This window comes from Physeter macrocephalus, chromosome 1 (genome assembly GCF_002837175.3).
Source record: "Physeter macrocephalus isolate SW-GA chromosome 1, ASM283717v5, whole genome shotgun sequence".
Lineage (NCBI taxonomy): Eukaryota > Metazoa > Chordata > Mammalia > Artiodactyla > Physeteridae > Physeter > Physeter macrocephalus.
The window spans coordinates 94645141-94665701 of NC_041214.2; the positions used below are offsets into that span (position 1 = coordinate 94645141).

At 41.4% G+C, this 20561-nt stretch overlaps 2 protein-coding genes across 9 annotated transcripts in view; one reads left to right on the forward strand and one right to left on the reverse strand.

The window, feature by feature from the left end:
• Positions 1 to 12822, reverse strand: part of CFAP91 (cilia and flagella associated protein 91) — a 153659-nt gene extending 140837 nt beyond the window's left edge. For 2 of the 7 annotated variants that reach the window (XR_008617499.1, XM_024120310.3), the window contains exon 1: positions 2813 to 3020. Coding sequence is in view for 3 of the 7 variants with exons in the window: in XM_024120310.3 (XP_023976078.1) it covers positions 2813 to 2936 (124 nt within the window). In the remaining 4 variants the exon portion in view is untranslated. The other 5 variants (XM_024120311.3, XM_055085113.1, XM_024120312.3 and 2 more) reach the window with 4 other exon arrangements.
• On the forward strand, positions 12790 to 20316 carry COX17 (cytochrome c oxidase copper chaperone COX17). Of its 2 annotated transcripts, none has more exons than XM_028493337.2 (3): positions 12790 to 13038; positions 15406 to 15522; positions 20186 to 20316. In XM_028493337.2, the coding sequence occupies exons 1-2, from the start codon at positions 12932 to 12934 to the stop codon at positions 15488 to 15490; spliced, it is 192 nt and encodes a 63-aa protein (XP_028349138.1). In that variant the 5' UTR covers positions 12790 to 12931; the 3' UTR covers positions 15491 to 15522; positions 20186 to 20316. The 2 variants fall into 2 exon arrangements, with proteins under 2 accessions (XP_028349138.1, XP_007106290.1); XM_007106228.4 differs by having other exon boundaries at positions 15406 to 15494.
• The last annotated feature ends 245 nt before the right edge of the window (positions 20317 to 20561 follow it).

The window sequence follows — 20561 nt, forward strand, 5'->3', positions numbered from 1 at the left end:
TCCAGGGAAGATCCCACATGCCACGGAGCAACTAAGCCTGTGTGCCACAACTACTGAGCCTGCACTCTAGAGCCCGCGAGCCACAACTCCTGAGCCCATGTGCCGCAACTACTGAAGCCCACGTGCCCTAAAGCCTGCGTGCCACAACTACTGAGCCCACGTTCTGCAACTACTGAAGCCCGCATGCAAAGAGCCCATGTTCCGCAACAAGAGAAGCCAATGCAATGAGAAGCCTGCGCACCGCATCAAAGAGTAGCCCCTGCTCGCTGCAAAGAGAGAAAGCCCGCACGCAGCAACAAAGACCCAATGTGGCAATAAATAAATAAATAGATAGATAGATAAATAAATAAATACCCAATCAAAAAATGGGCAGAAGAACCTAAATAGACATTTTCCAAAGAAGACATACAGATGGCCAAGAAGCATATGAGAAATTGCTTAACATGACTAATTATTAAAGAAATGCAAATCAAAACCACCATAAGGTATCACCGCACAGTGGTCAAAATGGCTATCATGAAAAAGTCTATTAAGTAATAAATTCCTAAGAGGGTGTGGAAAAAAGGGAACCCTCCTACACTGTTGGTGGGAATGTATAAACTGGTGCAGCCACTATGGAAAATAGTATGGAGGTTCCTTAAAAAACTAAAACTAGAGCTAACATATGATCCACTAATTCCACTCCTGGGTATATATCTGTAAAAATTGAAAACTCTAATTTGAAAAGATACCTGCACCCCAATGTTCATAGCAGCAGTATTTACAACAGCCAAAATATGGAAGCAACCCAGTGCCCATAAGCAGATGATTGGCTTAAGAAGATGTGGTGTATATATATATATACTCACACACACACACACACACACATACACAATGGACTATTACTCATCCATAGAAAATGAATGAAATATTGCCATTTGCAGCAACATGTATGAACCTAGAGAATATTATACTTGGCAGAGTAAGTCAGACAGAGACAAATATTATACGATATCACTTATATGGGGAATCTGAAAAATAACACAAATGAATCTACATACAAAACAGACTCACAGACATAGAGAATAAACTTATGGTTACCAAAGGGGAAAGGGAGGTAGGAGGGATAAATTAGGAGTATGGGATTAACAGATACAAACTACTATACATAATATATAATGTTATCAAAAGCCCATGAATTTAATGGGGGAAATTTTTCCATGGAAATCATGAAAGAGCCCCTCAGCCAGTTTACCCATATTGTAAAAATAATTCTAAGAAGCACAGGAAGTTGTCACAACCAAGTAATGGTGACGATGAGGAAGTGTTTCAAACCCCAAAATATGACGATTACTTTTTGGGAAAACTATAATAAATTGCAGATTCTGGGGGGAAAGAAAGGAGGAAAGAGCTCTTGATAAACCCAGAAAGTATTATAAAATATTTTTGGAAGCTGGGAAAAATATATCATATTTAAAAGATTTTAATTAGCAGGGCAGTAGTGTAGCTACTAATCCATCAACAAATGTAGATTCAGGGAAGCGAGAAAGTATTGTGGGCACTTGGAGTGAGGCACTTGAGAGATACAAAGCATTAAAGTCAAGTTAAATGCAAAATGGTATATAAATGAGGTTAAGATTTATAAAAGAATGGTGTTAACTGTAAAGTACTATACAAATGTAAGCAATCATTACACATTCCCAACACCAGGAAATGGCTACCCTAAAGATTCCCATCCAAAGGAGACCCTGGGATTCCCAGAGGAGATACCACGTGGTTAAAAGTAGGGTGACGAGGGCTTCCCTGGTGGCGCAGTGGTTGGGAGTCCGATGCAGGGGACCCGGGTTCGTGCCCCGGTCCGGAAAGATCCCACGTGCCAAAGAGCGGCTGGGCCCGTGAGCCATGGCCGCTGAGCCTGCGCGTCCAGAGCCTGTGCTCCGCAACGGGAGAGACAACAACAGTAGAGGCCCGCGTAACGCAAAAAAAAAAAAAAAAAAAAAAAAAAAGTAGGGTGACGAGGGAAAACTGGAAAAAATCATGCTTTACTGATTATAATTATTGTAGTTGTAAATTCAATAATTCAAATAATTCATCATAAATCACATAGCACCTAACATATATACCAGCACTAGAATAAGTGCTGAGAAGGCTACAAAAATGTATAGAACAAGAACTTAAAGAACTCAGGGAACTTATGGTCCAGTAGAAGAGACAGAACATAAATGAACAATCAGGTCATTAAAATAAACTGGGGCTTTACTGGCCCAAAGGACCTAGTAGACCTAGTTTATAAGCAACACTTTGATGGATAAGAATAAGCCTAAATAAAAAGAGACACCTGAAAACAAAGATGAGATAAACTGGCCCTTCTTTACCTAGAATGCCAAATTTGGAGTTGCCCAGGGAATGGGAGCAGGAAGGTCATTCTCTTTGGGCATTTTATGCAGTTTGCATGCGGGAGTGTTGAGTGAATCTCCAAGTCAGAACGCCAGGAACAGGATTCAGGACGATTGCTTAAGGCTGTGCAAATTATCAGAAAAAGAGGGTGGAGAAGAGTCAGGTGTTCCCGCTCACTGCTCTGAGACGCAGAGCGCACCTGCGGTCTCCGAGACACCACCCCCCCCCGCCCCACACCCCACCCCACCCCGCCGCGAGAGCGCCACCACCTAGGGGGCTTGGAGCTGCCCCCACCCAACAGAAGACGACCGCGGGCAAAGGTTCCGTCCTGAGGCTCGTCTTTTGTCCGCAGCGCCCCCGGCCAGGTCCCACCGTCTCAAAGCCCACCTGGCACAGGAGTCGGCAACTCAGGAGGGAGGTCTGGAGCCGCCCTTACCGTATAGGAAATCATACGTTCGATTGGCAGAGACTTTGCCCCAGGGCCCCGACCTCCCTCCGCACCGGGTTTGAGACATCTGCGGCTTGGCCTGGGGCTCTTCGATGGTCACTACGTGACTCATGGTGCCGGCTCTTCCCTGCAGCCAGCCGGGACCGACTAGGGAGACGGAAATGCGGTGTGTAACGTAGCTATGGTAACCCCCGCGAGGAGCGAGGGCTGAGCGAGGACACGCAGCTAGTCCAGAAGAAAAGGGCGGGACTCGTGTGAGAGAGGAGGAGCCGAGTGACGACAAGGAAGGGGCGGGGCGAGGAGCAGGAGAGGCGGGGCTGAGCGAAGATTCGGGGCGGGGCTCGTGATGGGAGGGGCGGGGCTGGCTGGGGGAGGAGGAGCCGAGTGATGACAAGGGAGGGGTGGGGCGAGGCGCAGGAGCGGAAAGACCGGAAAGTGCGCAGAGGAGAGGAGCGTGAGGGGTGGGGGAAGAAGGGCGAAGAAAGGAGGAGAGAAGGGCAGGTCTGGGGAGGGGAGGGGAGGAGGGAAGGGAGAGGGAGAGGGACGGCCTCGCTTCCCACTTCACTCCCGTGACCAAGCCACGAGCATTTAGTCGCCCACCAGGGTCAAGGCCAGGGGGCCGCAGGCTGGGGAAAAGGCTGCTGCTTAAATCCTGCAGCCCTCGGCCAGTTACACTCCGTTAGCCTCTTTCGGAAATGCTTGGGAAATCTCAGCACCTTCTAGAATAGTTGGGGGCTTTCATTTCGGACATCGCGTCTCCGCGGGGCTTGTTCGAGCTGAGGAATCCAAGCTCCTGAACGTCAGCCTTTGGTACACTGAGCTCAAGCCGTGGGTATCAGCGTTTGGGGTGGGCTGGGTAATTAGTAACTGTTGATTCGCATTCTGCTACCCTTTTCTGAGCCCTGGGCATTAAATCAGCTGAAGATGATGTGGTGTAGTAGGCACTGGCTCTCCTTTTTAAAACTATTATGGAAAATTTTTTAACATAGGCAAAAGTGAATCCAGTTTTAGTACTGAACCCTCACTAGCCATCACCAGGATTCAACAATTATCAACATTTTGCCAATCTAGTTTCATCTATCGCCTACCTCCCCTTTTTGCTTGATTTTAAAACAAACCCAGACATTATTTTACCCTTAAATTAATCTGCATCTCAAACTGATACGGATTTTTAATTTAATCACCATTGTCAACATCTAACAAAATTAATAATTCCTATGTATCTAATACTCAGTATGTATTCAAATGTCGCTGGTTGAGTCCAAGATGTCATTTAATAGTTGTTTTTTTCTGATCAAAAGATCCAAAAAAAAGTCTTCACATTGCATTTTGGTATCTCTTAAGTCTTTTATGCTAGAACAGTGAATTTCTGATACCTTCAATAGTTTTCTTTATTACCTGGGATTCCTCTGTAAAAAGAACTTTCCCTCACCAACTCATTGGTTATCCTGAAATACAGGGATCATAGAGAAAAGTCTGCATGAATGCTGGATTCTTTCACTTTAGTTATCAAATTTCACAGAAATGAGTTGGTGCCCTAGCAACCTCCAATGTTAACCAATAAGATTTTCTTTGATTAGTATCATTATGAATGCATGCATTTTTACATATCAGATTCTTTTAATCCATTATCATTATACTTTATGATGCTCAAATTATCCCATTTGGCTAGTGTCGCACATTAGAGTTAGCGTCTTTGTCTTTTTGATATAATCGACACTTCAATAAGCCTCCTGGCCTGCTATCCCTCTTTCCACACATACTCCTGGTTTTATTTTCTCTACTCCTGAAATTCTTGGGTTTTTTGCAAACCAGCCAGATATTTTGCCACTCAAACTGATTCCTTTGCCTAAAATGCTTTTTCCTGTTTATACCCCTCAACTAATTTAGGTATGCTTCAAGACTCAGTGCTAATTTTGCCACCTTTATGTAGTCTCCCAAATCACCCAAATAGACCAAGGCTTCTTTCTTTCTTCCAGTGCTGTAGTAGCACCAATGGCATTGACCACCTTGTATTAGTAATTGTTTGCAACTTTGCTCTCCACACCTGTGAGTTCATTGAGGGCACAGGCCTTTACATGTCATTTTGTATCTCTGAAGTACCTGGTACCTGAAAGCTTAACAAAATGATTCCTAAGTGAATAAATCCATCCATTTATAATATAAATTTACTGTCTACTATGAAATAGGTATTGAAGATCTAAGATAATTTGTACAGCGCACTGTATGATGGAGAAAACAGACTCAAAAACATGTAAAATACAATGTTATAATGGCATGATAATATTTTTCTGTCTTCGGGTATAGCTACATTTCCCACTTTCTGTTCCTTCTTCCCAGAATGCTCCTCACCCCTACCCCCATATCTTATCCCTGCTGACTCCTCATCATCTGAAGTCTCAGCTAGAATGTCCCCTCCTCAGAAAGACTTTTCCTCACTCTATCAGACAAATCATCTGAGGTAGCCAACAGCCAGCCCCCTTAATAAGCATAATGGAAGACACTAACCAATAGAATATGTCAAATGTATTGGTTTATATATGACGACGTGATTGTTTTACATAGACTGTAGTAACTCCATTTTGCTGGAGTTGCTCACTCTCTCCCTTGCTGGCTTTGAGAAAGCAAGTGGCCATGTTTGGAAACCCCAAGCGGCAAGGAACTACAGGTAGCCTCTCGGAGATGAGGGTGGCCTCTGACCACAGCAAGTGCAAAACCAAATCCTTCAGTCCTACAACTGCAAGAAACTGAATTCTGCCAACAACCTAAATGAGATTGAAAGCATATTTTTCCCCAGTAGAACCTCAGATGAGACCACAGTCTCAGCCAAAATCCTGATTGCGTCTTGAGACCCTAATCAGAGGAGCCACTTAAGCCATTCCAGATGCCTAAGTACAGAAGTGCGATAATAACAAATGTGTATTACCACTAGGTTTGTGGAAATACTGTTGCACAGCAAGAAATGACTAATATGCAATCTTTATGAAATTAAGTTGGAGAGGGGTGCTAGTCAATAATACAGGGTCATTAAAATCAAAGTTACACTTTGCAGGTTTGGGAGACAGTTCTCCATGGGTCTCTCATGCATCTGCTTGTCTTGCAAGGGGGTAGCTGTCTGCCCTTTCCTTTGTTTGTGTAGGAAACAACCTTGGACAATAGAAATAATGTCTATCTCTGGAGCAAGGGGCAGGTTTGCTTACAGCCTTAGAAGTCAGAGATCCTGTCTCCTTTTGAGCAAAGGGCAATCTTTCTTACTGCCCATTATTAAAGATTTGGGTTTCCTAAGCTTCCTTTTCTGTGTTGCAACATCTGTGATGTCACCTGGCCTTCTTCACATCACCCTGTGGGAATTGGGGCTCAGGGAAGTGGTGCAAAAATTCTGATACTTGGTTGCTTCTGCTATAAGTAATAAATGATCCTTCATCTCTGACTCAGCAGTTTGCTGGCTTCTACCAGCATTCGTGGAACTGTGGCAGGCAAACAGGGTAAATCTCAAGACACTTCAGCATTCTTGAAAAGCTATAGAGAATTTATGTACAGCACGTATTTATCTGTGGCAACTGGAAAGCATATTTTTTGCAGTGGCAGAAATGTAAATACTACACAAATTTCTGCTGAACCTATTAACTAGACAAGTGAGAATTCAAGCCTTGTAATTCTTCTCTCTCAGCATATGGTGTCACTCCTTCTCTACCAACTTCAACTATCCACCCTTACTTGATAAAGTCTCCATACCTGGGGTTAGTTAGGCATGAAAAATGGCTAAGAATACCTTTATCATGGAGAGATTTTAGAAAGTATTTCCTTAGTTGTTTCTTGTTACATCACCAGGCCTGTCATCCCATCCACAGAATGCCTGCTTGGTACCACCTGTAGCTATGGTACTATGGTATGTGTCCCCATAGTACCATACAATAACAGATTCACTGTACTATGAAAAAGTCCATTACAGTCACCATTGCAACTCTTGCTGCCTACAAATTTAGCAATTATAGCAACAGCAAAGAGTGCCAGAGGGTTAAAAGTAAAGTATTGCTGGTTAAAATTGGAATTGGGAAGTGAGAACTTGATACAAACTAACCTCCGAGTTGCCTCCGTAAACAGCAGGTTGAATCCAATCTTTCATTACTTAGTCTCCACGAGCTACCTACTCTAAATTTAATCTCTAATTACAGGTCTCTCAAACTGCTGTGTTTTTCTTGGGGGAAGTGAGTTATTGAGATTTTTTCCTGGGGTAGAGTGGGAAACATTAAATTACAATATTTTATACTCCTTTTTCTTTAACTAAGGCCATCCCATAAGTCTAAAGGCATTTAGGCTCGGTGAGAAAAGTAAAGCATGATGTTAATGTAAAGATCAATAATTGATCTGAACACTTACTTATTCATAAATTAAAAGGCAGAAGAAAAAATAACCCGTGTGTGTGGGTTAGCTGTACCATTCTGAAACAAGAGGAGCGTTAAGTAGCTGGATATAAATGACTATTTCACTTTGGAAAGAAGTATCCTTTGGTCTTTTATTCAAGAGCAGGAGAATATTAAGTCCCAAAGAAGTGCTTGTTGAAAAGAGTTTAAGACCCACAGTGCTCAGGGAGGAAAACAAGAGCTTGTTTATATCTTGAACACAGCAAGTTAAAGGAAGTGTGGGTGGGGCAAGGCCTGCCAATACTAGCTTACCCTGAGAAAGTCGCAGAGTGTGCTCACTGCAAGTATCCTGTCTTCACTGAAGCAGGGAAGGACAATGGGCAAGAAAAATCTTTTCTTGGTTGCAGAAAGGCTGTTTCAGTTTTTTGGTCTATAATCTGTGTCTACAGTTTATCACAATTCTCTTAACTCCCTAAAGTCTCTTGGATATTTCTCATTTCTTCCTTGTTCATTTCGTAGACACAGGAGATCAGTTGCCCAACTAAATACAGAACAATGATTAATTTTAAAATAATATTCACCTTTCATTTAGACAAATTAAGTGAAATAGTAGATAGACCACAGACCTTAGAGGGAGAAGATGTGGAGACTCAGAACTGTCACAAGTTATGTGACCTTGAACAAATCATGTCCATTTATGAACCTCAATAGTCTCAGCTATAAATGTAGATAACACATTCAACTGTTATTGAACCCAAGTTCATGTGCCGGATGCACAGTGAGGCCAACCAAACTGAAACATTGGAGTTTGGAGCAGAGAAATGTTTATTACAAGGGCCAAGCAAAGAGAATGGGCATCTCATGCTCAAAAGACGTGAACTCCCCCATGCGTTTCAGGGAAGAGTTTTTAAAGGCAAATTTGCGGGGAGAGCCACAGGGTGTGTGACTTTCTTCTGATTGGTTGGTGGTGAGGTAACAGGGTGGTGTTCCAAGAATCTTAATCATCAGCCTTGTGGTTCCAACCAGTCTGGGGTCCCCTGTGCTTGTGCTCAGGCTGAAGCTACCATCCTCCACCTGGGTGGGGGCCTTAGTTCCTGTAATGGGACTCAGATCTGTATCAGGTTGTTATGTATATCCTTTTAGGAGGAACTAGGAGTCTTGTGACCCTATTGTTCTAATCACTAACTATCTGAATCTGTACTTTGGGACTCAGGGAAAGTCTAGGAGGCTGAAGCCTTTTTCCTATAAACAAGAAACAAGGACCTAGAAAGGCTTTTGTACCTGGGAGGGCCCCAAAGGGTCCCTGCTTGTTTTCACAACTACTGTGAAGATTAAATGATGGTTCACAAACTCAACAGTCCTACATATATGGAAGGTACTGTAGTTGAAGATTATGTTGTCATTTCAACTGATTATTCATTCTAAGTGAGCACATTCTAAAAAATCTGCGGGCTTCCCTGGTGGCGCAGTGGTTGCGCGTCCGCCTGCCGATGCAGGGGAACCGGGTTCGTGCCCCGGTCTGGGAGGATCCCACATGCTGCGGAGCGGCTGCAGAGGGAGGCCCCGCATACCACAAAAAAAAAAAAAAAAAAAAAAAAAAAATCTGGGCTCTCTGTGAAGAATTATCAGTGCCAGGGACTTCCCTGGTGGTCCAGTGGGTAAGACTCTGAGCTCCCAATGAAGGGGGCCCGGGTTCGATCCCTGGTTGGGGAGCTAGATCCCACATGCATGCCGCAACTGAAGATCCTGCATGCTGCAACAAAGATCCCACACGCTGCAGCTAAGACCCAGCACAGCCAAAATAAATAAATAAATATTTTTTAAAGTGATGAAAAAAAGAATTATTAGTGCCAGTATGAGTTACTGGACAGAACTAAAAGGAAAAATCAGTCCAAACAACATTTTCTTTTGTATTTGTTTTTGTTTGTTTCTCTGCTTATTTAAGGGAGATCTTTCTGTGGAAAAAAGTGCTTCTAGATTCTTGGCAGCAACAGGGCAAAATAAAGCTTTGGGGGAATAATTTGTCTGAGTAAAAAGCAGTTATGCTGTGTCTCATGTGCTAACTACAGTTGGGGGCCCAAAATGAGTATGACAAGATGACCACACATCTTCTAGAAAGTCACAGTACCTCTTTATGACAAAATGATTGTTTTTACTTAGAAGCAAGGAAGTGGCTTAACCCTTAGAATAAAATTTTCCACACCACCTCAAAGTGTAGTCTCTTTGTTCCACACCACCTAAAAGTGTAGTGAAAGAGGACATTAAAATAATTAAATTCCATTTCTACCCCATAAAGCAGTGTTTTCCAAACTGCATAGAGCAGGATGCAACCAGCATAGTTGTCCTTGGTCTTCAGGTGCAGGACTTAATTGTCCTCCTCTGTGCATGACACATGATCATCATTGGTCCCTGCAAGGGTATTTTAGTTGCATTTATCTTTATTCTCTGCCCCCACTTGCCTCTCCTTACAGGCAACCATTCTGTTTAAATAAGCAAATAATTTCACACATGTGTTCATACACATATTTTTGTTTTTGCACACCTTCTTTAAATATATGCAAATAGTACTGGGCTATGTATTTATTCTCTTTCTGACTTTTTTCCACTACCCATGCTATTTTTAAAATGCGTGCATTTTACTATGTGGGTATGTTGTCAATTTCTTGTAGTTTGGACCCTGTACTCCACATTTCCCTATCTACCTCCCCAGTGATGAGTGCCCAGATTGCCTCCAGTTCCCTGCTACTTAAATATGCTGTGACAATGATCCCCGTAACATGTTCCCTTATGGACTTGCTGGGAAGTTCTTTGGAATATAGATCCAGGAATAGAACTGCTGAGTCATAGGATATGCACCTATTCTTAAATTAACTGGATACTGCCTAACTGCCTTCCAAAATGTCAGGACCAGTCTCCATTCCCAAGGATTCCTGCATACTCATCAGTACTTGGCATTATGCAAGTACTAATCTAATTTCAGTCTAATGGGTGTAAAGTGATACCTCATTGTTGTTTTATTTTCCATTTTTATGATTAGTACTCTTGGAACAGCCCTTTTTGTGAGTGCTGACCTTGGATTTTCTTTTCTACATATTCTACGTATTCTCCTGTGTTAAATAGGCAGAGAAACAAACAAAAAAATTTGCTTGAGTATTTTTGCTTCTATATATTGTCTGTTCATATCTCGTCTCCATTTTTCTATTGAGGTTGCTGTTCTCTTATTGTTACTAAGTTCCATAAGTATTTTAGACATTAATCCCATGTTGGATTTAGATATTTCAAATATCTTTTACCAGTTCGTCATCTATTTGTTAACTTTGTCTACAGTGTCTGTTAAAAGACACTGAGGCATATTAAAATTTTTAAGAGTTCAATTGAGGAAAAATTGATTCCAATCAGGAAGCGCCAAACTAGAAGTGGTTAGGAAAGCTTCACCAACAGGAGTTCTGGGAGAGGCTTTTATAGAAAAAAGGTGGAAGAAAAGTAAGGCAATTAATTATTGGCTACAGCTTAAAGGCTAGTTAGCTGCTTGTGATTGGTTGCCTTTAGCATTTTGATTTTTTTAACCTTGAGGCATTTATAGGCTTAAATTTTGGTTTGATTATGTAGGTCGCCATAGCATTAGCGCCACATCAGTCTAATGGTCTCCTTATTTTGTTAGAGATCCCCAACAGGTCAGTGACCCCTCAATGGGTCCTTTGCCTATAGTTGCAAATGCCAATCAAATGAACCCGGGTTTGGTATAGCAGAGCAGAAACTTTATTCATTGATCAAGGAATGGTGGAGAGCTTGTGCCCTAAATATACATTCTCCCCCAGGGGAGGGGAGTAAAGGAATTTTAAGTGGTTAGGAGGCAGGGACATAATCAAGGCTCTAGGAAATGGAGGGAGATTTTCAGGGGCAACTGGGGCACATGCATTCTTCCACACTTCTTTGCACACTGCATGGATTGTGCCTAGCAAAGTGCAAGTTTCCCCACTGGGTGGAGATTTTAGCATAGTAATGAAGCAAAAGTAACTTTTGGACACTGCCAGCTTTCATGTGCGCAGAAACATTTCTGTGGTGAACTCAGAGCCGGTTCAGGTTGGTTGACCACTGCACGTTTCTGGAATTACAGCTGTAAAACATCTTTGTTTTACATCTTTGACAAATACCAGGTGCTTTGAAATAAGCAAAGAGATAAATCAAGGCAAGGATCCTTTAGCTCTTAGGGGCAGGTATGGGTAACAGTTTAAATAATTTAGCATGTCCTTTGTAAATCCTCAAGCCTTTATTTTCATGTAATTAACTTCATCAATTTTTTTACTTACAATTTGTTCTTTTGCAATGTCGTCAAACAGGCTGTTCCCCCCTTGGTATAAAGATAATCTCCTCTACTATCTTCTATTAATTTCTTAGTTTGACCTTTCACATCTAGATGTGGAATTTAATTTTTTCCAGTTTATTTTATTTTCCCCATTGATTTGTTGAACTGTGTTTATAGTATACTACATTTCCAAGCGATGTCCACGTTGCCAGTTCAAGAAGCACTCTTTGAGTAGCAAGATAACGGAACAATGGGAGTGGACGGCTAATTGAAAGAATAGTAGACATGGGTGACTTCAGGAGAATGTAAGGGCAGGATGTTGTATTATTAAACATATCAATGCAGAATGAAGTAAAAATCATGCTAATTAGTAGTTTTTAGATGACGAAATGGGGATGGTTTTAGTATCTTCGAAAATACACACATAGAAATTACTCCTACACGGCACCAGTTCACAGACACACCTCAGGATTCCCTGAGCTAAATCTCTGAAATACAGAAACAAACCTCGGTTAGGTGATACTGAAAGTTTGATTACCCAAAATATCTATCCCTAGGCAGCTATTTTACGAACGCCTGTTAGTCCTGCTTTAAAAAATAAGTTCATTCTTTCTCCAACAATTCTCTGCAGAAAAAAACGCAATGGTTATGGGCATTATATTCTAAATAACGTAGGCACCAGTTTACTTATCTACTTAGGTAGATAGGTGTTAACTGAATTTGAGAAATGACGAGGAAAATGCATTTTTCTAACGGGTATATTTGCCCTGTGACGGGTATATTTGCCCTGTATATTTCTGTATATTCATACTGAAATCAAATCAGTTGGAGAGGGAGCTATAAATACCAACTAGCTGAGGATTTAAAGCGTGTGGGGTGAGGTATGAGTAGCAGAGGAGTTTTTTTTTTTTCAAAACTTGTGAATTGGATTGTTCAAAGTGAAGGGGGGTGGAGAGGACAATAAAAAGGCAGATAATGCTGAGCATAAAATACTGGGAACTAATCTGATATTCAAGAGGAACTGGCTTTCGCTAGTGGTTTCTCTTGTTTCGCGTGGACAAGTCATTTCACCTTCTCGGGCTTCGGTTTTCAACATGCGTGGTGGGTGTAGGGTTGAGATATCTCTTACTTTCATCCTTTGTGGGTCCTCCCCAAGTCGATTTACAAACTCGCAACACTTTCAATCTCCCCTCTCTGCGCCTGCGCGGAAGAGGCGCTCTCGCGTTATTGGCTTCATTTTGCCTCTTCTGCGCACGCGCCTTTTTTTCCCTTTTTATTCCTTCTTCTCCTTTCCCCCACCCCCAATTGTCAGAGGGAGGTAGGACTTCCTGTTCTTTTCACAGCGACTGACGGAAGTGATTGCGGGCTAATCGGCGGCGTTTGCGGAGGTTGGAGAGTTTAGGGTGTCCGTACTAGTTGCTGCTTTTGGCGCGAAAAATGCCGGGTCTGGCGGCCGCAAGCCCTGCCCCATCTGAGTCGCAGGAGAAGAAGCCTCTGAAGCCCTGCTGCGCCTGCCCGGAGACCAAGAAGGCGCGCGATGCGTGGTCAGTGCGCAGTCAGGGAGGGGGCGGCCGGCAGGCTTCGCGCGCTGCGTTCGGGCGCCTCTGACCCGCTTGGAGCTGGTCGTGGCCCTCGCTTTGTCGTGCGGCGCTCTTGAGGGTTGTAGAGCCCTGTAGGCTTCGCAGTCAGCTGTCTGTAGACTGAGCCTATAGCTCAGGCTGGGGAAACATGAGGGGAATGAGGGGATTGGAGAGAGATCGGATTGACCCGGGCTCGCTTCGTCCGTTTTTTTTTTTTTTTTTTTTTTTTTTCGGTACGCGGGCCTCTCACTGTTGTGGCCTCTCCCGTTGCGGAGCACAGGCTCCGGACGCGCGGGGTCAGCGGCCATAGCTCACGGGCCCAGCCGCTCCGCGGCATAGTGGGATCTTCCCGGACCGGGGCACGAACCCGTGTCCCCTGCATCGGCAGGCGGACTCTCAACCACTGCGCCACCAGGAAAGCCCCGTCCGTTTATTCTTTACTGCAAAGGGTTTCTGAGCATCTGTTATAGGTCAAGCACTGCCTTAGGTCCGAAGACGTAGAAACGGGAAAAGATGCTGCTTGATTTAAAAGAGCTTAAAGTTAATGGAGCATTAAAGTTAATGATTGCTGTACCAGGTTTGGCAGTGTCAAAGAGTAAGTTTTCTGGTAATTTCTTCCAAAATTAGACATCGTAGGACACAGGACAGGGTACGTTTCTTAATAGTAGGGAAGATCCCCTTAACCCCACCCCTTTTAGGTAGATGATTTAAAAATCAACCAGGCTATGACATAGATGACATTATAGTGTTGAGAATAGTACATCTAAAATACCATCAACCCGCAAAAGGTTTTGTTTTTTCTTATTCTATACAGCAAGGATCCCCAGCCGGGCTGCACAGCAAGCCACGAGCCACGGGCGAGGGAAGCTTCATCTGCCGCTCGGCAGGTCCCCATTGCTCTCATTACAGCCTGAACCATTCACCCATCACTCGCATTACAGCTTGAACCAACACCTACCCACCCCACCCCCCCGACCCTGTGGAAAAATTGTCTTCCACAAAACTGGTCCCTGGTGCCAAAAAGGTTGGGGACCGCTGGTATACAGCCTCTATTGTGGAACAAATCTCAGAAGAAATCTTCAGATAATGTGAATGTACACCTCTCCCTCCAGCCCCTTTTTGTCCTCACATAGAAAGTAAAGAGATCATAAGTGGCATAGAGGGGGAATAAAGTTGTAGGAGCTCAGTGCTTTTTATTAATACTCAATACTTTGCAAATAATACTGTGAAGGGAGAATTGAAAGACTACTATGATCGGTAACTATACTTACACACTTTAACAGTAAGTATTATTGAACCTTCAGATATTATTGTATCATGATTAAGAGTCTGGGATCCAGTGTCAGGGTTTGAATTCTGGTCCACCAACCAGCTTTGTGACCTTGAGCAAATTATTTAACATATCTGCCTCATATCTGTAAAATGGGCCTAATAAAAGTATCTGCCTCCAGGATTACTGTGCTATCAGCCACATCAAGTGCCTAGCACAGTATTTACAGCATTCAGTAAACAATCAGGGAGGGCTAGCTATTAGTTTCATAAGGAGCTTGCTCTCCCAAGCAGACAGCCCTTAAAGTTATTGAAGGATATGTAGGATTTAGAAGGAAGGAGAACCTACCTTTCTTTAAATTACTTCTGCATCAATTACCTCTGACCACTATGGCTTCTCCCCAAATATCTAGAGTCAGGAGTCAATTTTTTTTTGTAGTTGAATTTGGCTTAACTTGATTCTTTGCTAAAATTACATTTTCAGGCCCTTAGAAATAAAGCTGTGTGGTCCTAGTCTTTCCTTTGTGAATTTTACAAGTAAAAAGTTCTTTGATCATCAGGAGTTGGGCTCATCAGGCTGCTCTTGGCAGCCAAATGTTTTTTGCTCTTTATGTTGGGTGTCTTGTGGTTAGAAGTAGATTTACTTAGGTGTATTTGAATGTAGAGCAGAATAAAAAATTTAATTCCTCTGGGATAGGCAAAAAATTAAGCTCTTCTTTCTGTCCACTTAACATTAACTTTTCAGTTTATTTCATTATAGAGAGGTATTATTCCTTGGATATTGTCTAGAGGTAATATTTAATATGCATAATTATTTCTTCTAATCAGATTCCTCCATGCCCCCCCAAAACTAGTTATCTGTGGGACATTTTCATGGGCAAGGAAGTATCACAAGGGCCAATAAAACAAAGCCATTTGGTATAATAGCATTCTTTAAAACTCCAGTTGTATTCAGTGAGATCTGTGTTCGGCCTCACTCCCCATCACTATCTTGCATGCTTATTTACCACTAATGTGATTAGTGCCTACTTTGTTAGATAACAAGTACATTTTGTTTTATAGCATCATTGAGAAAGGAGAAGAGAACTGTGGACACCTAATTGAGGCCCACAAGGAATGCATGAAAGCCCTGGGATTTAAGATATGAAATGGTGAGCATGCTACTGTCTTATTGGGAAGGTAATACATAGGCTGATTGCTTCAAATTTGTGTATTGCTTTACAGATTTAGCGATCATTGGGCAGCATTATGTCTGAAAGGTAGTTCACCTGGTTAATCTAACATGCCTAAGTATCACTGGAAAGATATCGTCTCAGTTTCTAGTGTACGGAGTAAATGATGCTAATAAATTGAGAGGGGTGGGACTTCCCTGGCTGTCTGGTGGTTAAGACTCCACGCTTCCACTCCAGGGGACCTGGGTTTGATCTCTGGTTGGTAGGGATACTGCATGATGCGTGGTGCAGCCAAAAAAAAAAAAAAAAAAAAATTAGAGGTGTTTGGTGGATTTGGGAAGGGGAGAATTAAGCTTTCAAGAAAGGGCTTGGCAAGAGCCTTTAGAGTTATGTTAGAGACAGAGGAATCACGGCTTAGGAAGTTCAAAATATTCAGTTGTCTGACTTAAAAGGGAAATGTTCTCTATTTTTTGTTTCTAATCTTGTGAGTTTTTAGGAAGTGTTTTTAAATACGGAGTAGGCAGCACATGGAATCATTGCTTTCTGCAAATCAGAAATGGAATTGTTGCTGTTTCTTTTGTACCATGCTTTATTCTAATAAAACTAAAACCTCAGACCATTTTTTGAAGAACTTTGAATTCAAATTTTAATGCTGAAAGGGACCTTAAGTGATGTGTATACAACAATACCACAAATAAATTATCTCCTTTTGTTTGAGACCTCTTCCTTCAGATAGCAACTTGACTTAATCCCTCACTTCAGATCTCTTTTCAGATCTGTTTTCAAGCTCCTAATTGAAGAGGCTTTCCCTCAACATTCCATTTAAAATAGCATCCGTTCCCCATCACTATCCTGGCACTGTCCAGTAGAACTTTCTGTGGTAATGAAAACGTTCTGTGCCTGCACTATGCAGTATGGTAGCCACTAGCCATATGTGGCTGTGGAGCCCTTGAAATGTGGCTAGTAAAGCTGAGGGACTGAATTTTTTGTATGTTAGGTTTTTTATTTTAATAGCCACATATGGCTAGTGGCTAGGCTACACCATTGCCTGCATATTTTGTATTTATTTATCATCCGAATTGTTTTACTTCAATTAGAATGTAAGTTCTGAGACTTTTCTGTTTACTCACTGGCATACCTCCAGGACCAGTAACAGTGCCTGGCACATAGTAGGTGCTCAATAGAGGATTGTTAAATCAATAAATGAGGAAACTAAGGCCTATAGATATGAAGTGACTTCCTGTAGGCAGGGTCAGAACTGGAACCTCTGTCTCCAGAGGTTCCCTCTGCTTGGTGCCCTTACTCCCCCATAAGATCCACACCACACCACCACTTATAACTGAATAATAGCTGAGAGATCATGCCAAGGCTACATACCAATGTAGGAGTAATAGAGAGTCTGGCTTCTTTCCCTTTCACCTCTTTCCTGCCTCTTTGGAATTTTACATGTGGCCAGTCTTCCTCACTGAGCTGTGAAAAAGGAGGGATAAGGAACCTGTCCCCAGCTGATAAGAAGTATCACTGTGTAGTGGAAAACAGTCTAGGCTGGAAGTCCTGAGGCTTAACTTTGGTCCTCCTGTTCTCTAGCTTAGCACGTGTTTTACGTTAGCTACATCTATATTCATCAAGACATTAATCCTGTCTGGATTTCACTTTTTTCATTTATAAAAAGAACCATAATATATTTTGTGATTTTACACATGGTATGATATCTGTGTATGCAAGATATATTTAAGTGCCTTTAAGATTAGATGGTTATTTAAAGAAATCCCATGGTGAATCATTTTGTAAAATAAGTAAATATGGTTGTGGGGAGCTGTTCTTAAAAAGTATAACTATTGATTATTTCAAAGACATGAAATCTCAGCATTTGTACATGATTTCCTTGTTCCTAATCTAACTTTCTTCCTAGTCAGTTTTGTTGGCTGTTGCTTAGGGTTAAGCCTGCCTTGACAAAAAGGGTGATTTTTTAAAATGCTAATTTTTAGGAGCATCAGAAGTCTCTTGGACTTCATGTGGACCTCACAGATGATACAATTATTTCTATAACTAGCATATATTCATGAGGACCAGAAGATATCATGGTTTTCTATGTTATTGGGACAGAGAGTAAGAGTGATTCCTGTGTACTTCATTTGTGTATAAAAGAAAATGCAAGAGCTTTGGACTTAGAAGACCTAACGTTTAACTGATTGTACGATCTTGGGCAAGTCCTTAACTTTCTGAACCTTAGTTTTCTCATGTGTAAAGGAGAGAGAACAGTACATGACCAAACTGCTTCATTAGAGTCATTATGATGATTAAATGATATATGTGTGAATAGGCTTTGTAAACTGTCAAAGAGAAACCAGAACAGAAGAGCCATATCTTGGGAGTCATGGATATCAGACATTCTATTGAGGTCTGTTTAATATATGTCCTGATTATTTTTGAATTCTGGTTACAAAAAGAAGAATCTGAATCCACATAGGGCCTTTCCAAGAATTGAAAATAATCATTTTAAAATTTTCAGCATAATACTACTTTTGGAGGAAGAACAGGTGTTTGGATCTACATTGGTCCCAGGTGTCCTATTTCCCTGGCCCCCATGGGGAAATGGAAGGACAGTGAAGTCAAAAAAGAGACTTTCTCAAGTTAAGAGTGGATAGGTGGTGGCATTCAAACTAGAATCTAGGTCTTTTTTACTCTCCAAGTCTCAAGCACTTTATACTTCACTCCTTGCACTTAATGAGATTTTATTCCAACATATTCATTTTTAGGATTACACATAGTCTTGAACTTCAATCCTAAAACTTTATTTTGAATGCTAATTACAAAGACCTGTTGTTGAAATGCATAGGTGTATATAACTCAGTAACCAGGTCAGTGACTGTAAGGTAAAATCCAGTGCTACTGTCTGCACTGTTATAAGATAAACTTAACTAAATTGGTATCTCTTAGACTATTAGACCACATTTTTCCAAGGATAGCTTCAAAGGAAAAATATTCTGCAATCTTAGATCTTCCCAGTAATGCTCATGAAACTTCCTTAATTCAAAAACCTTTGTAGATTTTAATGTTATTTTCTAAATAAGATAGATCTTAATTGTACCTTGAATCCAGTAAATTGGACTTAGTATGAAAGTAAGTGTACCTTTATAATCACCCGAGGAATGTTTTCCAAAATTCACAAGCCTGAGCCCTGAACTGTACCGGTTGACTCAGAAGCTCCTAGATAATTTTCAAGTGTCCCCCTCTTTAAGAACCACTGGCTTAAGCTGAAGACGTAGTAGGGATAGTATAAATAAATATAAATTGTCTAAAGATTTAATAGCAGCCAAGGCAGAGACTTGAAAACTACTAAGGAAAAACAGGGTGTGATGGTGGTGATTCTAGTCACTTCTATCTTTTGACTGCTTCATTTACTGAAAGAGAAACTAGAGGAACCTAAAACCTGCTTAGAAATGTAAAGAGGAAATGGCAGCTGGTATCTTTCTGCCTTTAGGAGCCAGGAGGAACCTAGAGAATCCAGCTCGGGGGCTAAAATCATTGAAAGAAATTAAAGGACCGGCACTGAGAGGTGGTGATACTCAGTATTTATTAAGCTTAACTGAACTTAGTAGTTCACACACACAGAACACACACAGAGACAACTGATGATGTATGAAAATATGATCCTGAGAGTCAAGAAAAAGGGTCATTTCTGCTATTTGAACATTTATTCATTCAATAGATATCTATTGTTTAAAACTCTAGAAAATGCCAAGATGAGATGACACAGGGTCTCTTCTGTCAAGGACTTTGTACCCAGAGGCTTTCAGTGGGTAGCCCCTCCTGATGTATAGTATCTGGTAACAAAGCGGTAGCAATGCTATATAGACTGCTATCTCTTGAAATGTTGAGTGGCTTCATTTTTGCTTATCTTTAAGTGTATTCTTCCTTTGAGCTTTAGAAAAGAGAGTTTATATATTTATATTGTTGTTAAGGCTTATCTTCTTTTCTAAACCAAATGCAGGGAATAGCTAGGTGAGGGAAGCGCTTGAATTAGACTTGAAGAGTTGGCTAGCCCAAATTACTCAGTTACCTTTATAGCATTGTTCCTGTGTTCTGGGATGGGGGATGGGGGTGGGGGTGGCGGGGCTGCCAGCTGTCTGGAGAGAAGCCTGGTACACCAGCAACCCCATCCTCTGCGGCTCTCCCTTTTTGATCTTTCCAAATTCATTTCAGAAGTGTTACCCTTACTTTGCCCTTGGGATTGAGTAACTTTCCACAGGAAATGCCTGTGTAGAGCTGACCTTCTGCCTTCCACTTCATGAACCTTTGCCAAACACTTGAGTCAGAACGGAGGAGGCTACAGGTCTCTTCTCTTTAGTATCTGCAAAAGTAAACTCCCTTAGTCTTTTGTGGAAGATGTTTTTGAGAAAATAAATAAATGTATAGTTTTTACTTCAACAAAGACTTTAAAGGTTAAACCTTGTAATGGATTGAACAGTTTCCGTGATGTTTTTATTTAAACAGAACTAGAATTTTAAAATGTGGATCTTTTATTTCATGACTGGTTTAGAATAATTGTGGCAGTTAGTTAATAGTCCTCAGCTGAGGCATTCATTTCTAGCATCTTAATTCCCTGACTCCATAGGTCTGACATGATGCTTGAAATCTGACTTTCTAAAATACATCTTTTTCTGCAGGTGGTCTGCTCTGGGAATGAATAATTCCTGAAAAAATGAAGATTTAATAACTTTGGGAGCTCTTTGATGAACATTGATAAATTAAAAAGTATTTATAACTTATTAAAAAAAAAGAATATCCCTGGTCAAAAGTCTTTAGGTGTGTTTCTTTTTGTGTTCCTCACATGGTGTTTATGTATTTATTTTTCTTAAAGAATACCTGTGGCCATAATTCAAAAAGAGTTATGTACCACAATGTTCATTGCAGTTCTATTTACAATAGCCAGGACATGGAAGCAGCCTAAGTGTCCATTGACAGATGAATGGATAAAGAAGATGTGGCACATATATACAATGGAATATTACTCAGCCATAAAAGGAAACGAAATTGAGTTAT